Source organism: Rhamphochromis sp. 'chilingali' (genome assembly GCF_963969265.1).
Source record: "Rhamphochromis sp. 'chilingali' genome assembly, chromosome: 1".
Classification (NCBI taxonomy): Eukaryota; Metazoa; Chordata; class Actinopteri; order Cichliformes; family Cichlidae; genus Rhamphochromis; species Rhamphochromis sp. 'chilingali'.
Genome location: NC_137929.1, coordinates 2,078,178 through 2,099,733, shown reverse-complemented (window position 1 = coordinate 2,099,733; position 21,556 = coordinate 2,078,178). Strand labels below are relative to the sequence as shown.

General features: G+C 42.4%; 1 protein-coding gene across 3 annotated transcripts in view; it reads right to left on the bottom strand.

Moving 5' to 3' along the window:
- LOC308397508 (uncharacterized protein) overlaps positions 1-21,337 on the bottom strand; it is a 28,497-nt gene extending 7,160 nt beyond the window's left edge. Inside the window, exons 1-2 of one of the 3 annotated variants that reach the window (XM_080883439.1) lie at positions 21,278-21,337; positions 4,756-4,861 (exon numbers count right to left, since the gene is read on the bottom strand). In XM_080883439.1, the coding sequence (XP_080739565.1) occupies positions 4,756-4,773 (18 nt within the window). In that variant the 5' untranslated portion in view covers positions 4,774-4,861; positions 21,278-21,337. Of the gene's footprint in view, positions 1-4,755; positions 5,209-5,299; positions 5,499-7,138; positions 9,907-21,277 lie in introns of those variants that run through there. The other 2 variants (XM_080883437.1, XM_080883438.1) reach the window with 2 other exon arrangements.
- Between the last annotated feature and the right edge of the window lie 219 nt (positions 21,338-21,556).

Here is a 21,556-nt window from a genome sequence, read left to right as displayed (position 1 = left end):
AAAGGGATGGTTGGCTCAAAAGAGCTCTGGCTTTTTGTCAGCCTGGCTACAGTGCTGAAGAGAAACCTAGGGTTGTTCTTATTTTCTTCAATCAGTGATGAATAGTAAGATGTTCTGGCTTTGCGGAGGGCTTTCTTATAAAGCAGCAAACTATTTCTCCAGGCTAAATGATGATCCTCTAGATTTGTGACACGCCATTTCCTCTCCAGATTACGAGTCATCTGCTTTAGGGTACGTGTTTCAGAATTATACCACGGAGTCAGGTACTTCTGATTTGAGGCCTTAGTTTTCACAGGAGCTACAGTATCCAGAGTCGTACGTAGTGAGGAGGTGAAATTATTAACAAGATAATCGACCTCTGTTGGGGTAGCGTTCAGATAGCTGCTTTGCTCTGTGTTGGTACAGGGCATTGGAGATGATAACAGTGGGTGGATTATATTCTTAAACTTAGTTACAGTGCTTTCAGAAAGACATCTACTTTGATAAAGTCTACTCTTCACCGCTGTGTAATCAATTATTGTAAAAGTAAATGTTATCAGGAAATGATCAGACAGGAGAGGGTTTTCAGGAAACACTGTTAAATGTTCAGGTTCGATGCCATATGTTAAAACAAGATCTAGAGTGTGATTAAAGTGGTGGGTGGGTTCTTTTACATTTTGAGAGAAACCAATTGAGTCTAATAACAGATTAAATGCCATGTTGAGGCTGTCATTTTTAGCATCTACATGGATGTTAAAATCACCCACAATAATTATTTTATCTGAGCTCAGAACTAAATTAGATATAAAGTCTGAGAAATCAGACAGAAACTCTGTGTAAGGCCCAGGTGGACGATAGATGATAACAAGTAAGACTGGTTTCTGAGTTTCACAGCTGGGGTGGACAATGTTAAGCATCAGGCTTTCAAATGAATTAAAAGTCTGTCTTGGTCTTTCATTAATTAATAGGCTGGTGTGAAAAATTGCTGCCACACCGCCCCCTCGGCCTGTGCTTCGAGGTTTCTGGTAGTTAGAATGACTCGGGGGTGTTGATTCATTTAAACTAACATAATCATCCTGCTGCAACCAGGTTTCTGTAAGGCAGAGTAAATCAATTTGTTGATCAATTATTAAGTCATGTACTAACAGAGACTTGGAGGAGAGAGACCTAATATTTAATAATCCACATTTCACTGTTTTACTCTTTGGTTCAGATGTGGATACTGTATTGTTCTTTCTTTGTGATTGTTTATGTTTAAGTTGTTTGTTGCTGGTTTTTACTTTGTTTTTTGTCTTTTTGGAAGCTGACACAGTCTCTATGGAGATGGGTTTTTGGGGGGGTAGCAGGAGGAGAGAAGCTGCAGAGAAGCGTGTAAGACTGCAACTCTGCTTCCTGGTCCCAACTCTGGATAGTCATATTTTGGGGGGTTTAATAAATTTGTCCATATTTCTAGAAATGAGAGCTGCTCCATCCAAAGTGGGATGGATGCCGTCTCTCCTAACAAGACCAGGTTTCCTCCAGAAGGTTTGCCAATTATCTATGAAGCCCACATCGTTTCTGGGAAACCACTCAGACAGCCAGCAATTTAAGGAGAACATGCGGCTAAACATGTCACTCCTGGTCTGATTGGGGAGGGGACCAGAGAAAACTACAGAGTCCGACATTGTTTTGGCAAAGTTGCACACTGATTCAATATTGATTTTAGTGACCTCCGATTGGCGTAACCGGGTGTCATTACTGCCGACGTGAATTATGATTTTACTGAATTTACGTTTACCCTTAGCCAGCAGTTTTAAATTTCCTTCAATGTCGCCTGCTCTGGCCCCTGGAAGACAATTGACTATGGTTGCCGGTGTCTCTAGCTTCACATGTCTGAGAACAGAATCGCCAATTACCAGAGTTTGACCCCCGGCGGGTGTGTCGCCGAGTGGGGAAAAACGGTTAGACACATGAACGGGTTGGTGGTGTACCTGGGGCTTCTGTTTAGGACTATGCTTCCTCCTCACCGTGACCCAGCCTCCCTGATTCCCCAGCTGCTTGGGACCTGCCGGGGAACAGCTAGCGGGGCCTACGCTATTTTCGGCTGCACCAGCTACAGGGGCCTGGCTAGCTACGGGTGAATGAAGGGTGCGAAGCCGAGTCTCCAATTCAGTAATCCTGGCCTCCAGCGCTGCAAATATGCTACATTTGTTACAGATATCATTACTGCTAAAGGAGGCCGAGGAGTAACTAAACATCTGACACAATGAGCAAGAAAGTGCAGGAGGGACAGGTGAAGTAGCCATGGTGCTAATGAGTCGGCTACGAGCTAAGCTAGGCTAGCGAGACAGTACAGAGACAGTGAGTGAATACTTTGGCTATAAATTAGGTAGTGAGTACACAGAAAGTGTGCTTCGGATGAAGCACGTGAAGATTATACTATGAAAGAAGAATGTATTTAAAAGTTGTTAATTAAATCGCTAAGCAAATAAGCTACTCAGAAACACCACTGTGTTTGAGCAGGAACAGGAAGTGATGGCTGGTTAATGTTAGCTGTCTAATATTGCTGCCTCTGTTCGGTGGTGTCGAGCCAAACGCACTTTAACGTGTGTTTGAACGAGCTGACGGTTCACTCGTTAAGCTGAAAGAAAGATGCTTTAATCACAGCAGTCACATGTGTCCACTGCACCATCTGGAACTCTTCTTGTTTACACTCGTAATAACACAAACACTAAATCCTGCTTCTCTGGTGCTGTTGTGTAGCAGTGTGTACACCTGAGACTGTCACCTGTCTGTCTGTCCTGCACTCTCTCTCTGTTTCTTTCTCTCTGATTGTGGAATAAAAGTATGAACATGTGTTTATAAGTTACACTTGTGTTTGAATCCTGCAGCTTATCACACATTTGATTTCCATGTGTGACGACTGCAAGTGTCCAGAGTGAGGACAGACTGAGGGAGCCACTGCTGCACATCATCTGTGAGGCTTTGCAGCCCTGATGATCCACCAGGACAAACTCAGCAGTGTGTGAGGAAGAGGAGGAGGAAGAGCCAGCAGCAGCTGACAGATGGAGAGAATAGACAGACTGTTCCCTGTTTGTGAAGGACTGCTAGGAAAGTTTAACATAACTGTCTGTGCTGAATCAGTCTTATTAGGTAATGTTCAAATAATGTGATCATCCCAGTGTTTTCAGTGTGGGAGAAAGTACTCAGGGCCTTCAAGTTACACACTATGAAAGGCAGCAACAAGTTTAATGTTCAGAAACCTAAAGTCTGTATCAGCAGCAGAATGGAGCTAAAATAAATGTTGGTTTCAGTTCTATGAAGCTTTGAGTATTTTGGATCAGTAGCTGCTGTGTTTGTTGCATCATATTGCTGTAACTGTTTATATGCTTTATATATTCTGAGCTAAGCTGATCTATAGTGTTACATCATATTCTATAAGGATGTTATGTGTTTGTAGACTTTCTGCCCAGTTTGACCCATTTAGCAGAAGTCAGCCTGTTTAAGGCTCTGATATCTATTCTGTGTGACTTACAGCAGTTATGACATGGTCTGATTTTCTCACCCAATAAAGGAATATTTCATATATCAGTCTACTCTTCATTCTATCAGACACAGTTATCACAGCTCCTACATTTGCTTTTTACACATATATGTAAGCACTGAGCCAAATTTAGTACCAACATATTAAATGAACAATATTTGTCTCTTATATATGATACATCTGTATACACACTGTCACAGATACTTGTCTGTGAGTGAAGTGATTAATATAATAACTATAATATTGGCCATATTATATTTACATTACCACAGTGAGATGACTTTAGTCTCATGAACAACATCAGCTAATTGTTATTTACAGCTAATCTTAAACGACTGTTCAGCACAGAAATGAAGCCCAACAATCATGTTTCACAGTCCTGTGGTCTCAGCCTCAGATACTCATCAAATCACACAGAGCTCATGTAGAAACAAATGAACTAAATATGTTCTCCTTCATTTCTGTCAAACAAAGCTGTATGAAACGTTTCCAGCTGTTAGTATCATGGTTGCTAGGCAACCTGGGCAGCGCGACGGAGGCTAGACGTCCCATTTCACGAGCCTACGAGCCTCGCACTTCGGCCTTAGCGGTCTTTGAGTACGCGGCCCTTGAGGACTTTAAAGCTGCAGAACCTGAATCGGGATACAGCCATGATGATCTCCAGCCTCGTGCTCGCCAACATTCTCACCTGAGTTAAGAAGACGATCACTGAAATGGTCTCAGCAGGTCCTTTGATGACAGCAATGAAATGCAGTGGTAAGGCTTTTTGGGGATTAAGTTCGTTTTCATGGCAAAGAAGGACGATGCAGTTCATCTGATCACTCCTCATAACATTCTGGAGTGCAGGCAAAATGCTATTATAAAACCTTAAGCAGCAACTTCTCCAGGTTCCAATATTTATGCAATTCTCAAACCTTTTGGCCACGACTGTATAACCTCTTCTGAAGTTTAGTGGATATTATACATGGTTATGCTCAGGATGTGTCGGCCAGTTTCCACTGGAAACGCCTTTTGGTTAAACTGTCAGCGAGGAATTTGCATTTGCACTGTTACATTTTTATATAACTTTAATGCACATAAACAACAGCTGCTTGTTTCAGTGAAAATACATTGATGGGTTTTTAATAAAGTTGTGCAGCTGTAAAGTATTTTGTCTGGTGTCAATTCTATCGTCAGCTACATCGTTATGGCAAATGTTCAAATGTATATGGTGATAAATATCTTTGGTCATATGGTCCTGCTCTGTCTGTCACCTTCTGTGTTGAGCTCATTGTTTCCTCTGTAGTGGCTGAGCTGAGTCCAAGTAGCTGAAAATGTTCCTCTGCTGCTCCGTCAGACTCTCCTCCTCCTGCTGATCAGCTGGGACACAAAACAGCTCTTTGTTAGGCTCCACACTGCACTGAAGAGTCAAAGTGTCTCATATGTTCATCTGACAAGTAAAAGAACACATTTTTGTTTCCCGAGGTGGGCAACTTGTTGGAAACAAACACAAAAGCTTTGAGCACTGATACCTGCCATTGCTGCCATTGAAAGATGCAACGCCAGCAATGTGGATTGTCAAGACTCAAACCAATCATCAAGCAAAGACAACAGGGATCATTTGTTTCTGTTTATTTAGCATTCACAGCATTTGTAGTTGCCTTCTGTGCAGGGGAAGTCCACGCACACTGTGTGGTACCGCCATCCGCAGAAGGTGCATTCAACCTCTGTAAGAGAAACGAGATTGTCTGAGACTGAAATGATATTAACTAAAGAAGTGGTGATTTGTAAAACTTCACATTTTGATCCGGGACGTACTCTGCATGAAAACAAGCGCTCACTCTTCCTGCTCAACAAATGACAAGGGCGGAGCCTTATACCACGTGATACAGAAGCTGTGCCGTGTGATGCTAAAATTAGCAGGGAAAAAACAACGGAGAGCACGTCAGGGATGACGAGAAAGTGACAGGAGAAAATCCGTCCCGGTCAACCACCCAAACATCAATAACAGGAACCTTATACAGCGCTTCCCTATACACGTCGAACTCCCGCAGGCACAAAGACATCACGGAGGCTATCACTTATCACCTGACCAAAGATATGGCTCCATCAACACTGTGCAAAACGAGGGATTTAGGAAAACGATCAACACCCTAGACAAACGCTACACAGTGCCGTCCCGCAACTATTTTTCTATTGTTGCACTACCTGCTCTGTACACGCAGCGTCGAGCAACGGTGGAGACGGAATTTCAAGCAGGACAACATTTTGCTGCAACAACAAAACATGAGACATTTGTTGTTTTATGTTTATTTATTGTTATGAGAGAATCATGATCTCAATTCTAAGCCAAAAAAATCGTGATTCTCATTTTATGCAAAATCGTGCAGCCCTAACATTAACACAAAACTATTGTTTCACCAGAGAAACACACATGAAGAGAGAGAGAGAGACAATAACAGCTACCAAACAGTCGTCATAATTCGTCACACAATGAGAAAAGGACAAATCAACAAGTAACAATGACTAATTAATATTAAAATCTGTAACATAATGTATTGTTTGGAGTTTAGTCTGATTGGTTCAGGATGAGCTGCCATTATCCAATCACACGTCTGCTTACCTGCATCTTTTCTCTTTTTTCTAACCTGAGCACCTGATGGCTTTGAACTTTTATTGTCCATCTTCCATTGGTTTGAATTTTGCGCTCCAGTACAAACACAAATCCCCCAACCCGAGGATCAGCACAATTAACCTAACAGACCTACACCTTAGTTCACAGATTCACTTTGTCTAAGGTTGATTTCTGGGATTTCACACAACCCAGGATTCAGATCGTGAATCCATGATGGGCTTGGATTTACATCATTATAAATGAAATGTGCTCTACTTGGAAGCAGCCGGCCCCGCCCCTTTTGACGGCTTGCGTGAGACTTTAAATCATCAAACTGTAAATTATAAATTTAAATTGTTATTGATCCTTTACCCCGAGTCCTAAAGTGTAGATTTATTTTCTTACTCTTCTTATATTTATTGTTTGTTTACTTGCACCGCTGTAACTGCAGCCTCGTCGTCTCGTCTCTCTATATGCTGGACTGTCTGTAGCGGAGATGACAATAAAGTTTACTTTGACTTCAGCAGCGCGCAGGCGCACCGAGGGCTCTCGCGCTCACTTTATAGAATTTAGAAAAAGCATCGGTGCAGATTATAAGTCTGTATCATAATATCTGTTTGTTGTGTTGTTTTTATTTTGCGAGTTGGTTATTAGATGCCGCTCCAGCCAGCCAGAGACTCCCCGCCGCCCCGCCCTCTCCTCCCTGTGCCGCCAGCAGCAGGCGCACCTCGCAAACGGAGGGCGCCCTTACTCCCAGCAAATGGCTGATAGAAAACCGATCGGTGCCTACGAATTTCCCAATATGCGCTGGCATGACGTCGGGGAAGCATGGGTACGACCGATTATTTTATTTTTTCTTGCCAATGCCCGTGATGCCCCCCCCACCACGATGCATTCTATTGGTTTGCACACTTACACACACCCAGCTGTGGTTTCCTGTTTTGCTGGACTCTGGAGAGCCCCGCCTTTAACGCTCTTCTCTCACAGAGAGCAACAGAAAACTTGGAAAAACTCCAGATTGACTGAACTCAGTTCAAAGTTACCTTGACACCTTTAGATGTGAGACGTAGCGATGGTCCGCTTGAAGCTGACGCTCCGGTGCGTGTGTCAGAAAGATCAACGCGCTGCTTCAGAAGCACCGTGTCGAGGCTTGATTCGTTTGGCCAGAGTCACGTGATCAGTGACGTCTGAAGCTTCGTTTAGAACGTACCTTTTTTTAAATCGAACTTTATTGAAACACAATGAGTATACAACATACAAACAGATGAAGTTTACAAAAGAACAGAACATGAACATACAGAATCAGAATCAGAATCAGAATCAGAATGGGGTTTATTGCCAGATGTTGAGGTTTACAACATTAGGAAATTGCTGCGGTGCTTCAGTGCAAACAATAAGAATTAAAGTGCTATGTAGAAAGAAAGATATGTGCAGAACCAGGAGTAAAAAAATTATGATATGAGTAGGCGAAAAAAATCAACATATTGTAACGTGCAGTGGAGATGAAGCCAGCCGCGGAGGTGTGCAGGTGGATAGCGAATGAGCAACAGCTTCTGACTTTCCAAAAAGTACTCATTTATTTACAATATCAAAAATAAAAGTGCTACCTCTACCACACATTACTAAAGAGCACACTAGTCCGCGTAAACACGGGAGCATCCATTACAGGAGGAGTGCGAAGAAGAACAAAAAGGGGGTGACACCAGTCGTGAGACAGGAGGCGCCGCCATGTGGTGATACACTGCATTACAATAGCAACTGTTACATAGTCCCCCCCTGGTGAGAAAAAGGCTGTCCTCAGCCGTACACAGCTGAAAAAGCACACACCACACCTAACAGTACCCTATACATAGAGGTTACAGCTAAGATTGGTGCACACACACAGGGCAAAAGACCATTTAAAAATGAAATTGGTGAAAGTAAGACGAATATGTACAGTGGAAAATCAGTTTTCTTAGTTTTTTTCTTTTGTTCTTTTTTTTTCTAAGTAAATGCCAAGAATGAACCTTAACGCACGAAAGAGCCATAAAACTGGATTAAGTAGAGCAAACAGAAACATCTACATATCATGACTCAAAGTAGCAATGCAACAAGACAGCATCAAACAGGTTTAACCAAAACATTTCACTTCAGATCAATCCTGGTTGTGTGAAAATCATTAGTCCATCTTTTGTTGCTCCAGCCAGACGTAACTCTGGGGCAACGTCTGGGCCTGAGATTGTAATGTCCACCAGCAGCTGGGTGCTGGACAGATCTGGGTGAAACACTCTCTGGAACAGCGCCCACACCAGAAGAAGAGTCAATGTCCGGTAAATCAAAGGGGAATGGCTCAGAGTCAATGTCAGTGTCTGCAGGGGGGCCAGGGTGGGCCTGAGAGTCAGAGTTCAGACCCTCTGCGGTCTCTCTCTCAGCAGGCAATGAAACAGAATGTTCTTTGGAAGTGAGAGAGTCCCAGGTATGGAACGGTTGCATGTTCACAACATGATAAACACCTGCATCCACACCGGAGTCCACCCAAGTGAGCCTGTAATTAACATCACTGAGTCTCTGAGATACACACAATGGTCCCTGAAACAGTGGTGCAAGTTTAGCAGTAAAGTTAGACTGAGCGTCTGACCTCACAAGGTCACCAACACGAAACGTGGCATGTCGATGTCTCAAGTCATAGTAATGTTTTTGTCTGTCATGGCTATAGTCCAAAGCTGCTTTGGCGTGGTCGTGAGCTTCCTGCAGGGAGGCTCTCAGAGTCTCAGGGTAAGGCACACCCGGTTCATTAACACCTGCTGTAGAAGGCTGAGTGATAAGGTCAAGCGGGGTGTCTAACTCACGACCATAAAGCATCATGGCAGGAGTCATACCTGTACTGTCATTAGGGCTGCCACAAACAATTATTTTGATAGTCGACTAGTCACCGATTATTTATGCGATTAGTCGACTAATCAGATCATCATCCACTGGACGTAAAACTACAGCTTATTGCACCAGCAGCATCTGCTCTTATATAACTATCATTAGCTTACAGCTTTAAGCTTTTAAGGTGCTAACTAAAAATAAAGACAAGATGATAGTTTATTCAATTTTAATGAAATTTGCAGATTGTTTCGGTAAAGTTTAATAAACTCCTTGCTATCTAAAATATAACAGGACACCGGAGTATATTCTCCAGCATCTCACACTTCTGATAATCAGCTGTCTGCTTGACGTTTATTCAGCTGTGTAAAAACTATAACTTTAATCTCAGCCAAACAGATTTACTCAGGAACAAATAAAATACTAAAAAAAAAAAAAGCCAAACAACAACATTTTTAATTTATCTAAGTGACTCATATATATTTAACCTGAGCTCATTGCAAGTAAATGCAATGAGTATACAACACAATTAAAGACGGCGGTGGGTTTGAAAACAATTTGCCGGGAGTCCGGTGTTCTCACAGCGCTAGTGACCTAGCCCCCGGCTAGCTATCGAGCTAGTGGGTAACAGACGTCTCCGAAAACGTCGGAGCGCTTTTGAAAATATGTGGTGTCTTGATAAACTGAGCAGATATTTGAGGTTTACACAGCTACATTCTCGCCTGAAAATATGTTAAACGTTTATTTTGTGACCCAGAAAGAATAATAAGAGTAATATTAAAACTAACTAGCTACCGCCATTGTTGGAAACTAAGCTGGGCCGCGCTATGAATTCTGGGACACAGCTGCTTCTTCTTCTTCTTCGGGGTTTAACGGCAGCTGGCATCCTTGTACATGCAGTGCTGCCATCTTCTGTTTCAGTCCGTTATTACACTCTTAAATCCTGCTACTTATTCCTGTGTCTTTTGCGATCTTACAAAGCTTCAAACGACGCGTCGACTATTAAATCAGTCGTCGACGATTTTGATAGTCGACGTAATCGTGACTAGTCGACAAATCGTGGCAGCCCTAACTGTCATGGGGGGGGGGGGGGGGGGCGGTGCGCAGAGCAAAGCAAATCTGAGGGAGAAACTTGTCCCATGATGTGTGCTTATCACCTACATAAGCGCGGATTGCAGTTTTCAGAGTCCGGTTGACGCGTTCAGTAGCATTTGTCTGAGGGTGATATGCCGTAGTGAGTCTGTGCACCGAGCATAAGGCAGAAACAACATGTTCAAAAAGCTCACTCACAAAAGGAGACCCTCTGTCAGAAATGAGGTAAGTGGGTGTACCATGCCTAGCAAAAATGTCAGTGACGAATTTACCAGCTGCTACCTGAGATGTAGCTTCTTTGACAGCACTGGCTTCAACCCATTTAGTCAAATAGTCAACAAACACGACCAAATAAGCATTACCAGTGGGGGTGCGGGGAAGTGGCCCAACAAAATCCACACCCACATACTCCCAGGGTTTCTGGGGGACAATGGGAACCATAAGACCGGCTGCTTTTTTCTGACTTGGCTTGGTGAGTTGGCACACTGAGCATGAAATCACATAGCGTTTCACATCAGCTGCCATTTTGGGCCAGAAAAACCTAAAACGCAGTCTAGCCAAAGTCTTAGAAACACCCAAGTGACCTGCTGTGGGGTGGTCATGGTAATAGTCCAGCAAGGTGCCTCTCATGGAAGTAGGGGCAAACAGTTTCAGCTCTTTCAAAGGGTGCAAAACACATGTGGACTTGGGTTCTCTGTGATACAAAAGAGAGTCATACACAACATACTGTAACAAGGTGGCATTGTCCGAGCTGTTCAGAGAGTCTGCTTCAATGTCTCTGAGGAGTGGACCTGTGACATGATCGTCTAACTGCAGCTGTCTGAATTGTGAACGGTCAGCCAGAATGACGGGGGGCAGAGTACGAATGTCCAGGCTGCCCATAACAGCATGATCTGGTAAAAGATCAGTCGGCCTGTCACAGGTCAGAGGCAAAGGGTTGCGTGACAGTGCGTCGGGAACTTTGTTCTGTGCACCAGGTTTGTGCACTATTGTGAAATCAAAGTCCTGCAAACGAAGTGACCAGCGGGCGAGTCGGCCCGTTGGGTTTTGACGAGACATGAGCCACCTGAGACTGTTGTGGTCAGTGAAGATAGTAACATGAACACCTTCAACATATGGGCGGAAGTGTTCCAGAGCCCATATCACAGCGAGGCACTCCTTCTCTGAAGTGCAGTAGGGGAGTTCAGCTTTGTGAAGGAAGCGACTAGCAAAAGCCACAACGTACTCACGACCCTTGTCATCCTTTTGCATCAACACTGCCCCAAGACCAAATGTCACATGCATCGGCGTGAATGGAAAAGGGACGGTTGAAGTCTGGAAATGACAGGATCGGGGCTGATGTGACATGATCCTTCAAAGTGTCCATGGCCCTTCGACAGCTGTCGTCCCAGTGGAAAGCATTGTCCTTTCTGGTGATGGCGTGAAGAGGTTCGGCATGGCGGGCATAATTCTGAATGAAGCGTCGATAATAGCCAGTCAAGCCAAGGAACTGACGGACGTGTTTCACTGAGGTTGGGGTATCAAACTCCTTAACCGCCTTTACTTTGTCCGGATCGGGCTTAACACCTGATGATGTGATGCGGTACCCGAGAAAGGTGAATTCATCGAGGCAGAATTGGCACTTTTTGAGCTTCAATGACAAGCCAGCAGCCTGGAGTCTGCCCAGCACCTCCTCTAGATCCACTAAGTGCTGTTCAAAGGTAGGTGAGGCGATAACAATGTCATCCAGGTAGACTGCGCACGTTTTGTAAATGAGGCCAGTAGGGCTGCCACGATTAGTCGACTAGTCACGATTATGTCGACTATCAAAATCGTCGACGACTGATTTAATAGTCGGCGCGTCGTTTGAAGCTTTGTAAGATCACAAAAGACGCAGGAATAAGTGGTAGGATTTAAGAGTGTAATAACGGACTGAAACAGAAGATGGCAGCACTGCATGTACAAGGATGCCAGCTGCCGTTAAACCCCGAAGAAGAAGAAGCTGTGTCCCAGAATTCATAGCGCAGCCCAGCTTAGTTTCCAACAATGGCGGCAGCTAGTTAGTTTTAATATTACGCTTATTATTCTTTCTGGGTCATAAAATAAACGTTTAACATATTTTCAGGCGAGAATGTAGCCGTGTAAACCTCAAATATCTGCTCAGTTTATCAAGACACCACATATTTTCAAAAGCGCTCTGACGTTTTCGGAGACGTCTGTTACCCACTAGCTCGATAGCTAGCCGGGGGCTAGGCTCACTAGAGCAGCTGAGAACACCGGACTCCCAGCAAATCGTTTTCAAACCCACCGCCATCTTTCGCTACTCAGGTTAAACATATATATGTCACTTAGATAACTTAAAAATATTATTGCTTGGCTTTTTTTTAGCATTTTATTTGTTCCTGAGTAAATCGGTTTGGCTGAGATTAAAGTTATAGTTTTTACACAGCTGAATAAACGTCAAGCAGACAGCTGATTATCAGAAGTGTGAGATGCTGGAGAATTTACTCCGGTGTCCTGTTATATTTTAGATAGCAAGGAGTTTATTAAACTTCACCGAAACAATCTGCAAATTTCATTAAAATTTAATAAACTATCATCTTGTCTTTATTTTTAGTTAGCACATACCTTAAACACTTAAAGCTGTAAGCTAATGATAGTTATATAAGAGCAGAGGCTGCTGGTGCAATAAGTTGTACGTTTTACATCTAATGGATGCATGATCTGATTAGTCGACTAATCGCAAAAATAATCGGTGACTAGTCGACTATCAAAATAATTGTTTGTGGCAGCATGAACAGAGTTCATGAGTCTCTGAAAAGTTGCAGGTGCGTTGCAGAGCCCAAAGGGCAGCACCCGAAACTGGAAGAGACCGCAGTGAGAGATGAAGGCAGTTTTAGGCTTCGAGTCCTCTGCTACAGCAACCTGCCAATAGCCTCGCGCTAAGTCCAATGTCGAGACAAACTTTCCTCTTGCCAGAAAGTCCAAAGACTCATCTACACGAGGCAGGGGATACGAGTCTTTTCGGGTAACTTGGTTGAGCCCTCGAAAGTCCACACAAAACTTTGGTTCCGTGGCAGCTCTATTTACAATGACTACAGGAGCTGCCCAAGGGCTTGTGGAAGGTTCAATGATGTTGTCCTTCAACATTTGTTGCACTTGTTCTTCAATCACACGTTTCTTAGCAGGTGACGTGCGATAGGGTGGGAGATTGACAGGTGTTGCATTGCCAGTCTCTATGGCGTGCTCAGAGCCGTTCGACCAAGTTGACCATCAAACAAGGAGCTAAACGTGCTGAGCAGATTTAGTAAAGCATCCTTGTTGTTCTCTGAGAGACTTGCTTCAGACAGTTTGGCTGTTAAGTCTGAGCGAACCAAGTCCAAAGACATCAGTGTTCCAGGTGAATGTGAGTAATCATTTTGAAGGTCCTCTTCATTGTCTGCGAGTGGGCAGGGGATGTCCTCAACGTAGACTGTTCTAGTGGGAATGTGAATAGAAACAGAAGCTCTTGCCATAAAATCCATTCCCAGAATGAAAGGAGAGGACAAATCTGGTATTATGGCAAAACGCTGGTAAAAGTTCTTGTTCATGAATCCAATATTGAGCCAAATAACACCAACAGGGATACAGGGAGCATTATTGGCGAGGTTAACTGCAGGACCATTCCACTCACTTGTGTTTCTAGGGTAAGAGTCATTTACTTGAATGAGATCTGTTCGTACAGCCGAGAGGGAAGCACCCGTGTCGAGGGTAGCATCCACAGATGAAGCATTGAAGTTCACTTTCGTTCTTAGTGGGGTATTCCAGTGGACTTGTGAAAAATTGTCTTCCAAGTGTCCAAGACTGTGTCCACCCTGTAGTGAATCAGGCGTGTGAGGCTCCGTTAGTAACTGGGGGAAGGTTGGCCTCTGTGAAATGTCCTGTCCTCCCCCCCCCTGTAGTTTCCCGACTGCCTGTATTGTGGCTGGGATGTGGTGCTGCTTAATTCCACCTTTTCATGGCCAGGGTCAGAGGGGCCAGGTGCTGGCAATGGCTGGACTGGGCCATGCCTAGCGGTGTTCGAGGCTCGTTGTGGCAAATGAGGTTGGGTGTTACAGTTTGGGCAGGTGCGTGTAGTGAACCCTGGCTGAGAGCATTTGAAGCAGTAAGGTTCAGGCTTATAGTTGTCTTTGCTACATAAAGCAGGCTGTGGTCTTTGTGGTCCAAGCACTAAGTGAAGCTCATGAGCGCGTAGCAGCAAGTCCATTACAGAAGTGACATTAGCGCCATACAGGGCAACTCTGTATTTTTCGAAAGCATGTCTACTAATTAGGTCAATTCTGTCTTTTTCAGGTGGGGGGCTCTTCAGTTTGTCAAACTCACTCAACATGTGGGCGACAAAGGTTGGGAGCGGCTCGTCCTGAGCCTGAACACGATCCAAAATTCCTCTCAGGATGCGTTCTTGGTTGTCGGAGGGCAGAAAAACTGTCTTAAACAGTTGACAGAATTTAGCCCATGATGTGATGTGGGAACTCAGTGCCTTGAACCATTTCCCGGGCTCTTTTGCAAGAAAGTGTGGCAGTTCGTTTGGCAATTGCCCATCAGTTAGGTTCAATGAGGCTTTGTATGTGCCAACTGCATTTAACCAGTCCTCAGGTTGCACTTCTCTCTTTTTCTTTCTCCCAAGCGGAGCAGCGGCACACCACGGTATCCAGAAATTAGTCGGGTCCCACCTGAGCTGAGGCTGTAGCCATGGCGGGAGAAAACGTCCGAGAGTCCGCAAAACTGGGGGGATTTCCGAGACAGTTCACGTGCTAGAAGAGAAGAATCCTCGGCGGGATGCAAAAATCGTCTGAAGTCCAAGGGGAAAAAGTTCGGGCGCCAGTTGTAACGTGCAGTGGAGGTGTGCAGGTGGATAGCGAATGAGCAACAGCTTCTGACTTTCCAAAAAGTACTCATTTATTTACAATATCAAAAATAAAAGTGCTACCTCTACCACACATTACTAAAGAGCACACTAGTCCGCGTACACACGGGAGCATCCATTACAGGAGGAGTGCGAAGAAGAACAAAAAGGGGGTGACACCAGTCGTGAGACAGGAGGCGCCGCCATGTGGTGATACACTGCATTACAATAGCAACTGTTACAATATAAATATTGTTCTGAGGCTTTTTGTTGGTTGAGTCTGAAATTGATTGTATGTACAATTCATATCCTTATAAAACGGCAGAAATATGGTGTTTTATTAATAAACTTACATTTATGGATATAAAATAGGGCTGCCACGATTTGTCAACTAGTCACGATTACGTCGACTATCAAAATCGTCGACGACTGATTTAATAGTCGACGCGTCATTTGAAGCTTTGTAAGATCCCAAAAGACGCAGGAATAAGTAGCAGGATTTAAGAGTGTAATAACGGACTGAAACAGAAGATGGCAGCACTGCATGTACAAGGATGCCAGCTGCCGTTAAACCCCGAAGAAGAAGAAGAAGAAGAAGCAGCTTTGTCCCAGAATTCATAGCGCGGCCCAGCTTAGTTTCCAACAATGGCGGTAGCTAGTTAGTTTTAATATTACTCTTATTATTCTTTCTGGGTCACAAAATAAACGTTTAACATATTTTCAGGCGAGAATGTAGCTGTGTAAACCTCAAATATCGGCTCAGTTTATCAGGACACCACATATTTTCAAAAGCGCTCTGACGTTTTCGGAGACGTCTGTTACCCACTAGCTCGATAGCTAGCCGGGGGCTAGGTCACTAGCGCTGTGAGAACACCGGACTCCCGGCTAATCGTTTTCAAACCCACCGCCGTCTTTCGCTACTCAGGTTAAATATATATGAGTCACTTAGATAAATTAAAAATGTTGTTGTTTGGCTTTTTTTTTTTTTTAGTATTTTATTTGTTCCTGAGTAAATCGGTTTGGCTGAGATTAAAGTTATAGTTTTTACACAGCTGAATAAATGTCAAGCAGACAGCTGACTGCCTCCTGACATCTGACCCACGTTAAACTCATGGACTGAACATACACACCCCCACAATGGACAACTGTACCCTCAAACACGCAATAATAACATGCACCACTCACAACCACTAGCACTTTATATAGCCTCTGTAGAAACTATCTACACCCTCACTTATCTTAACTGCACTACTGTATAGCTCTGTGTAAATAATCATTCTGTACATTCAATAATCTTTAATCCTACAACTGTTTACAACTTGCATAGTTCCCATTTCTGTATAGCTGTATATCTCAGATTTCTGTAAAGTTATTTATTTCATATTCTGTATAGTTTTTCATATTTATATCCTGTTCATAGCTTGTACTCACTACAGCCTGTACATACTTAGTTATAGAATATTCACAACATACTTCATACCGTGTACATTATAACATACCATAATAGACCCATTTCTGTAATATACTTACATATCTATACTATTGCTAATATATATTGTAATATACCTATATCACTAAAGCACTTCTGGATGGATGCAAACTGCATTTCGTTGCCCTGTACCTGTGCATGTGCAATGACAATAAAGTTGAATTCTATTCTATTCTATTCTATTCTATTCTGATTATCAGAAGTGTGAGATGCTGGAGAATTTACTCCGGTGTCCTGTTATATTTTAGATAGCAAGGAGTTTATTAAACTTCACCGAAACAATCTGCAAATTTCATTAAAATTGAATAAACTATCATCTTTTTATCATCATATTTTTAGTTAGCACCTTAAAAGCTTAAAGCTGTAAGCTAATGATAGTTATATAAGAGCAGATGCTGCTGGTGCAATAAGCTGTAGTTTTACGTCCAGTGGATGATGATCTGATTAGTCGACTAATCGCATAAATAATCGGTGACTAGTCGACTATCAAAATAATCGTTTGTGGCAGCCCTAATATAAAATAGCTAAAAGTATTAACAAATATTTTATAAAAAAAAACATTTATCATTCTTCCTGGGGAACTTAAAGAAAAAGAATAAAACATTTTCCATCGTAAAGAAAACTCCCTTAAAATATGGACAATAACAAAACTGCTAAATTCTTCCAGAATCTCTGTGTAGAGGAACCAAAAGAGATGTGCCACAGTTTCTGGATGAGCCCCACAGAAAGTTCAATTAGTATTTATGTCTCTTTTAAATGTTACCATATAGTGACTGGCTGGGTCACATTTATGAAGAATTTTATATGAGATTTCCTTCACCTTGTTCACAATTAGATATTTATGGGATCATCCAGACTGTCTTCCAGGTGATATCTGGAACATGTCGGTTCCAGTAAGATATTCTATATATGGGAGAGACATGATATCTTCTTGGAATAAACTACGTATTCTCTTATTGCTGTTACCAAGTTCCTGTGAAAAGCAGATTTTTCCCACTGCTGACTCAGCTGGATCAGGGAGAGTGACTGAGGCAGATATTGAGCTGTCAGTGTTTTTATATAACATTAAAGTCCCTGAGGGTATGGCACCAAGCACCATTGAGAATTCCCCAACACTGTTTGACAAGTTTGACGAGCATCTTGACTTTTGGTCTTTGGATATTAACAGTCCTGGATATGTGACTTCTTGTTTAACAGAAATGTTACAGAGAGCATTTGCAGTGCAGCCTTTAATTGCTAGTAATTCACATTTTTTTAGATTTTGACATAAAGCAGATGCCTCAGAGAAATCACTAATAACACTAAGGGCTGGACGGATTTGATTTGCATTCTTCAAGAAGAGTGTGGTGTCATCAGCTAGCTGGCTGATGATGAGCTCCTTATCAGCTGTGCTGATTCCTTGTATAACAGGTCAAATCTCGGGGTGGAGTCTTAATCATTTTAATTGAGCTATTGCCATTCGTGTACAAGGTTTTGATAGCTTTACAGAAAAATGCCAAATTTTTCCAAAGAGTGGAAAATAAATTGATGTTCAATTGTATCAAAAGCCTTTTAAAAATCCAGGAAGAGAATGAAGCTATAGTCAGATACCAAATCAGAGTAATCAAGTAGATCTAAAACCAGTCTCATGTTCTTAGAAAGGTGTCTGTTTCTCATAAAGCCTGATTGTGTCTCATCGATAATTGTGTCCAAGAACTCTTTCATTCTGTTAGCAAGTACTAAAGCCATAATCTCATAGTCATCATTGAGCAGACAGATGGGTCTCCAATTATCAATAAGAAGTAAGTCTTTGTTTGGCTTTGGAATAAGTGTTATGAGACCCTGAGTAAGAGTAGGAGGGAGGATGTTATTCTCTACACTTCCTATGAAAAGCTGCAGTAAGAACGGAGCCAGGAGATTAGAAAATGATTCATAAAACTCTGCAGTTAAACCATCTATGCCGGGAGATTTGTTGGCCTTAAGTGCAGAAATAGGATTACAAACGTCCTCCACAGTCAGAGGGCTGTCACAGTGACTTCTATCTTCCACAACAATAGTTTTTAGGTTTTTAATATTATTGAGAAACAGCGTTGAGACATATATATATATATATTCTACTTTTCTAAATGATTGACTATTTCAATGGAGAACCTAAATGACACGGACCCGTGTTTGTTATTACATATCTCTATTTTGAATGTGACAAGTCTATCATTCCCTGTTATTCATACGTATTAACAGAGTTTTTGGCCTTTTTTTCCTCTATAACAGTTAATTGACTCTTTACAGTGGCCTGCTATGGTTAATAATAACATGTTCAGTCATGAGTGAAATCAAAGCTTTTCTTCACTTTAGCATTTAACATTCCCAACAATATAATGTGATACCTTAATTAAAGCACAGCTAATAAAACACAATTTTCTTAATGCAAACATCAGTGACTCAACATTAGCAACCAAAGGGTTCAGTCTGCAGCTCACACTCATGTGAAGCTACAGCCTCCCCCTTTAGTCTCTGTCATCCTTCTGCTCCTGCACAAACAAAGCAAGACAAAACCTCCACCCTTCTTCTACAGGCTGGGTGAATTGTTGTGGACATTCACTAATCCTAAAGTCGGCACCGTTTTTGTCTCAGTCTCAAGTCAGTTAAACTTTTAGTCGTCAGTCCATCACAGTCCAGTCACATGCATACATCCACACACATTCATACCAGATATTGCTGATAATGGAGTCTCACGCGCAGCCTATTCGAGCCTCCATCACCAGCAAGATGACGTCATCATTTTAAAGGAAAACAGCTCCTTGTTTTTGGACTGGATTGACTCGCTGCAATCCTTTTAGGCTCAGGACTTCTCATGTGATCAATGTCACATATAAGTGAATTTCTCCCAAGCCCATTATAATCATGGAGAAAAACACTTTGCCACTGTTTCCAGTAAGAATATTTTATAGCGCTTTAAAGTTCAACCTCTCAGGTCTGGATTAAAGAGCTGATTTGTTAAATCGGGAACTCACAAAATACCAAAATATCACCACCGGTGGATCACACCTCTCAGATGTTCTTATCTCAGTGCACTGTAACAAAAGCACAAACAAACGCAACCAATAAAATACTAATAAAGTAACAAATACTGGGGGCCATTGCAAACATGTCCAAGCATAAAACCATCTTTCTCTCTCTTAGAGAAAGAAAACAATCCAAACCTCACTGATAAAATCAACCTAGTGTCAAGCAAAACCCAAAAATCAACCAAAACTTCACCAGAAAGTTTTCCTCCCTCCCGGGACAATATTGTGCAGGAATACAGGCACCGTAACTCCTTTTTGCACTGACAAAAACATGTTGGATTTACTTGATTCAATAGTGGACACTGGTTGCACACAAAGGTTTAGCTTTGGCAGAAACTTAAACAACTGAGTTAAATCAACACAACCTTTTCATTTTCAGTAAACCTGCATGTTGTGTTCATAAAACACGATTGAAACATGTTCAGATGGAGTAAGTTGAGCTCCTGGAACATTTTAATCCTTCAATTGAAATTGAATGGGTCTACAACAACTACCATCCTCCTATCTCTATCCTGGTTGCAGCAGGGCTGGGAAATAACCCTGAAGTGATAGGTTACCAGGCAGGGTACACCCTGGACAGCTCACCAGTCTATCAGATAGAAACACACAGCCGTTTACATTCATGGATAATTTAGCCCAGGACCTTCTTACTGTGGAGCAACAGCACTAACCAGCATGCCAACAATGGAGGAAATACAGGAAAGCTATGATTTCCTGTATTTGAGGCAGAATTATTTTGTTCTTGCCCTTGACAGGTTAATCCACAATAAATAGCAACAGCATGCATGTGGTGTGTGTGTCGTTGTCTGCCTCTTATAACTCCAGTGATTTTCCTGTAGTTTGAAATCTTATGCGGTGTTGACACAATAATTTGTTGTAAACCAGGAAATTCCCAACTGTGGTAGAAAGCACAGCTTAGCCTGAGCAAATGTTCAAAGAAAAGTCGTCACTTCCTGATTTCTGCTTCACTGATAAATATTGTCACACTGGGGTTTTTGCAAATGATATCAGTGAGCACTGTGTGGCAGCTGGAGTCAGACAACTGAAGCTCCCACAATCAAGACCACAAACAGCTTTCAAAGGAGATTTGAAGCTTTTCTGGCAGCAAGCTTCATGATTTATGGGACTGGAACTGGAACAGAAACTACCTGATCACCAATGGTGAGCTGGCATGGAATTATTTTTATGACATTTAATCAAAGTTATAAATAAGCGTGCCCATTAACACATAGTGAGTGAGCATGTTGTCTTCCCACGCAGTGAACAGCGGATGCTAATGTTTTTGTCACTTTTACAGAGTCAAACTCAAAGTAAGGTCAGTGCTTCCACGCTTTAAACGCTGCACGCTCACACTCTCTCCACACTCGATAGATTATCCATTGTTCATCTGCACACAGCTGCGGTTTTAGTAACGCAGTAACGCAGCGTGCTTACGGGAAAGTAACAGTAATCTAATTACCTTTTTTGCAATAGTAATCCCTCACTTTACTCGTTTCTTGAAAAAAGTAATCGTATTACTGCCCATCTCTGGTTGGAGCTGTGCACTTGTGGGTTCCACCTTGTGTACACGTTTATCTTTGATGTGTGTACTTGTACCTCTGAGTGGAAGCTGAACTCTTGAGTTCGAGTATCGAAGCATCAGCTGTGACGTTAAAGTCCAAACAGCTCGTTCATTTGACGTGCAAATGAACGAAGGTAACGCCGTTTTCATGTGGATGTGTCACTGAGACACTTTCCACATCCACAGCTCACAAAATGGGAAAACTATAGAAGTATAACAATGAAGAAGTTACTATGTTACGGGTCCCAAGGATGAAGACCTCGATGACAAATATGTTACCTGTAAAAGCAGGTGAAGAGCAGAGTAAGGAAGACACGATGCGTCTCTGCTTTCCTCCAGAACGTGTCTGAGTCTGATTTATTTCACACAAATAAATGCTATAAAACACTAAACATGAGCTTTCAATATACTGTTCAGCTGGTTCCTCATTCACATCAATTACATTTACTTATTTCACAACATCAGTGAAATATACTCTTTTTAACTGGTTCAGTTTCTCAAGTTCACACTTCTTTCCATAACAGCTACATCCTTTTATCATATCAATAAACACATCAC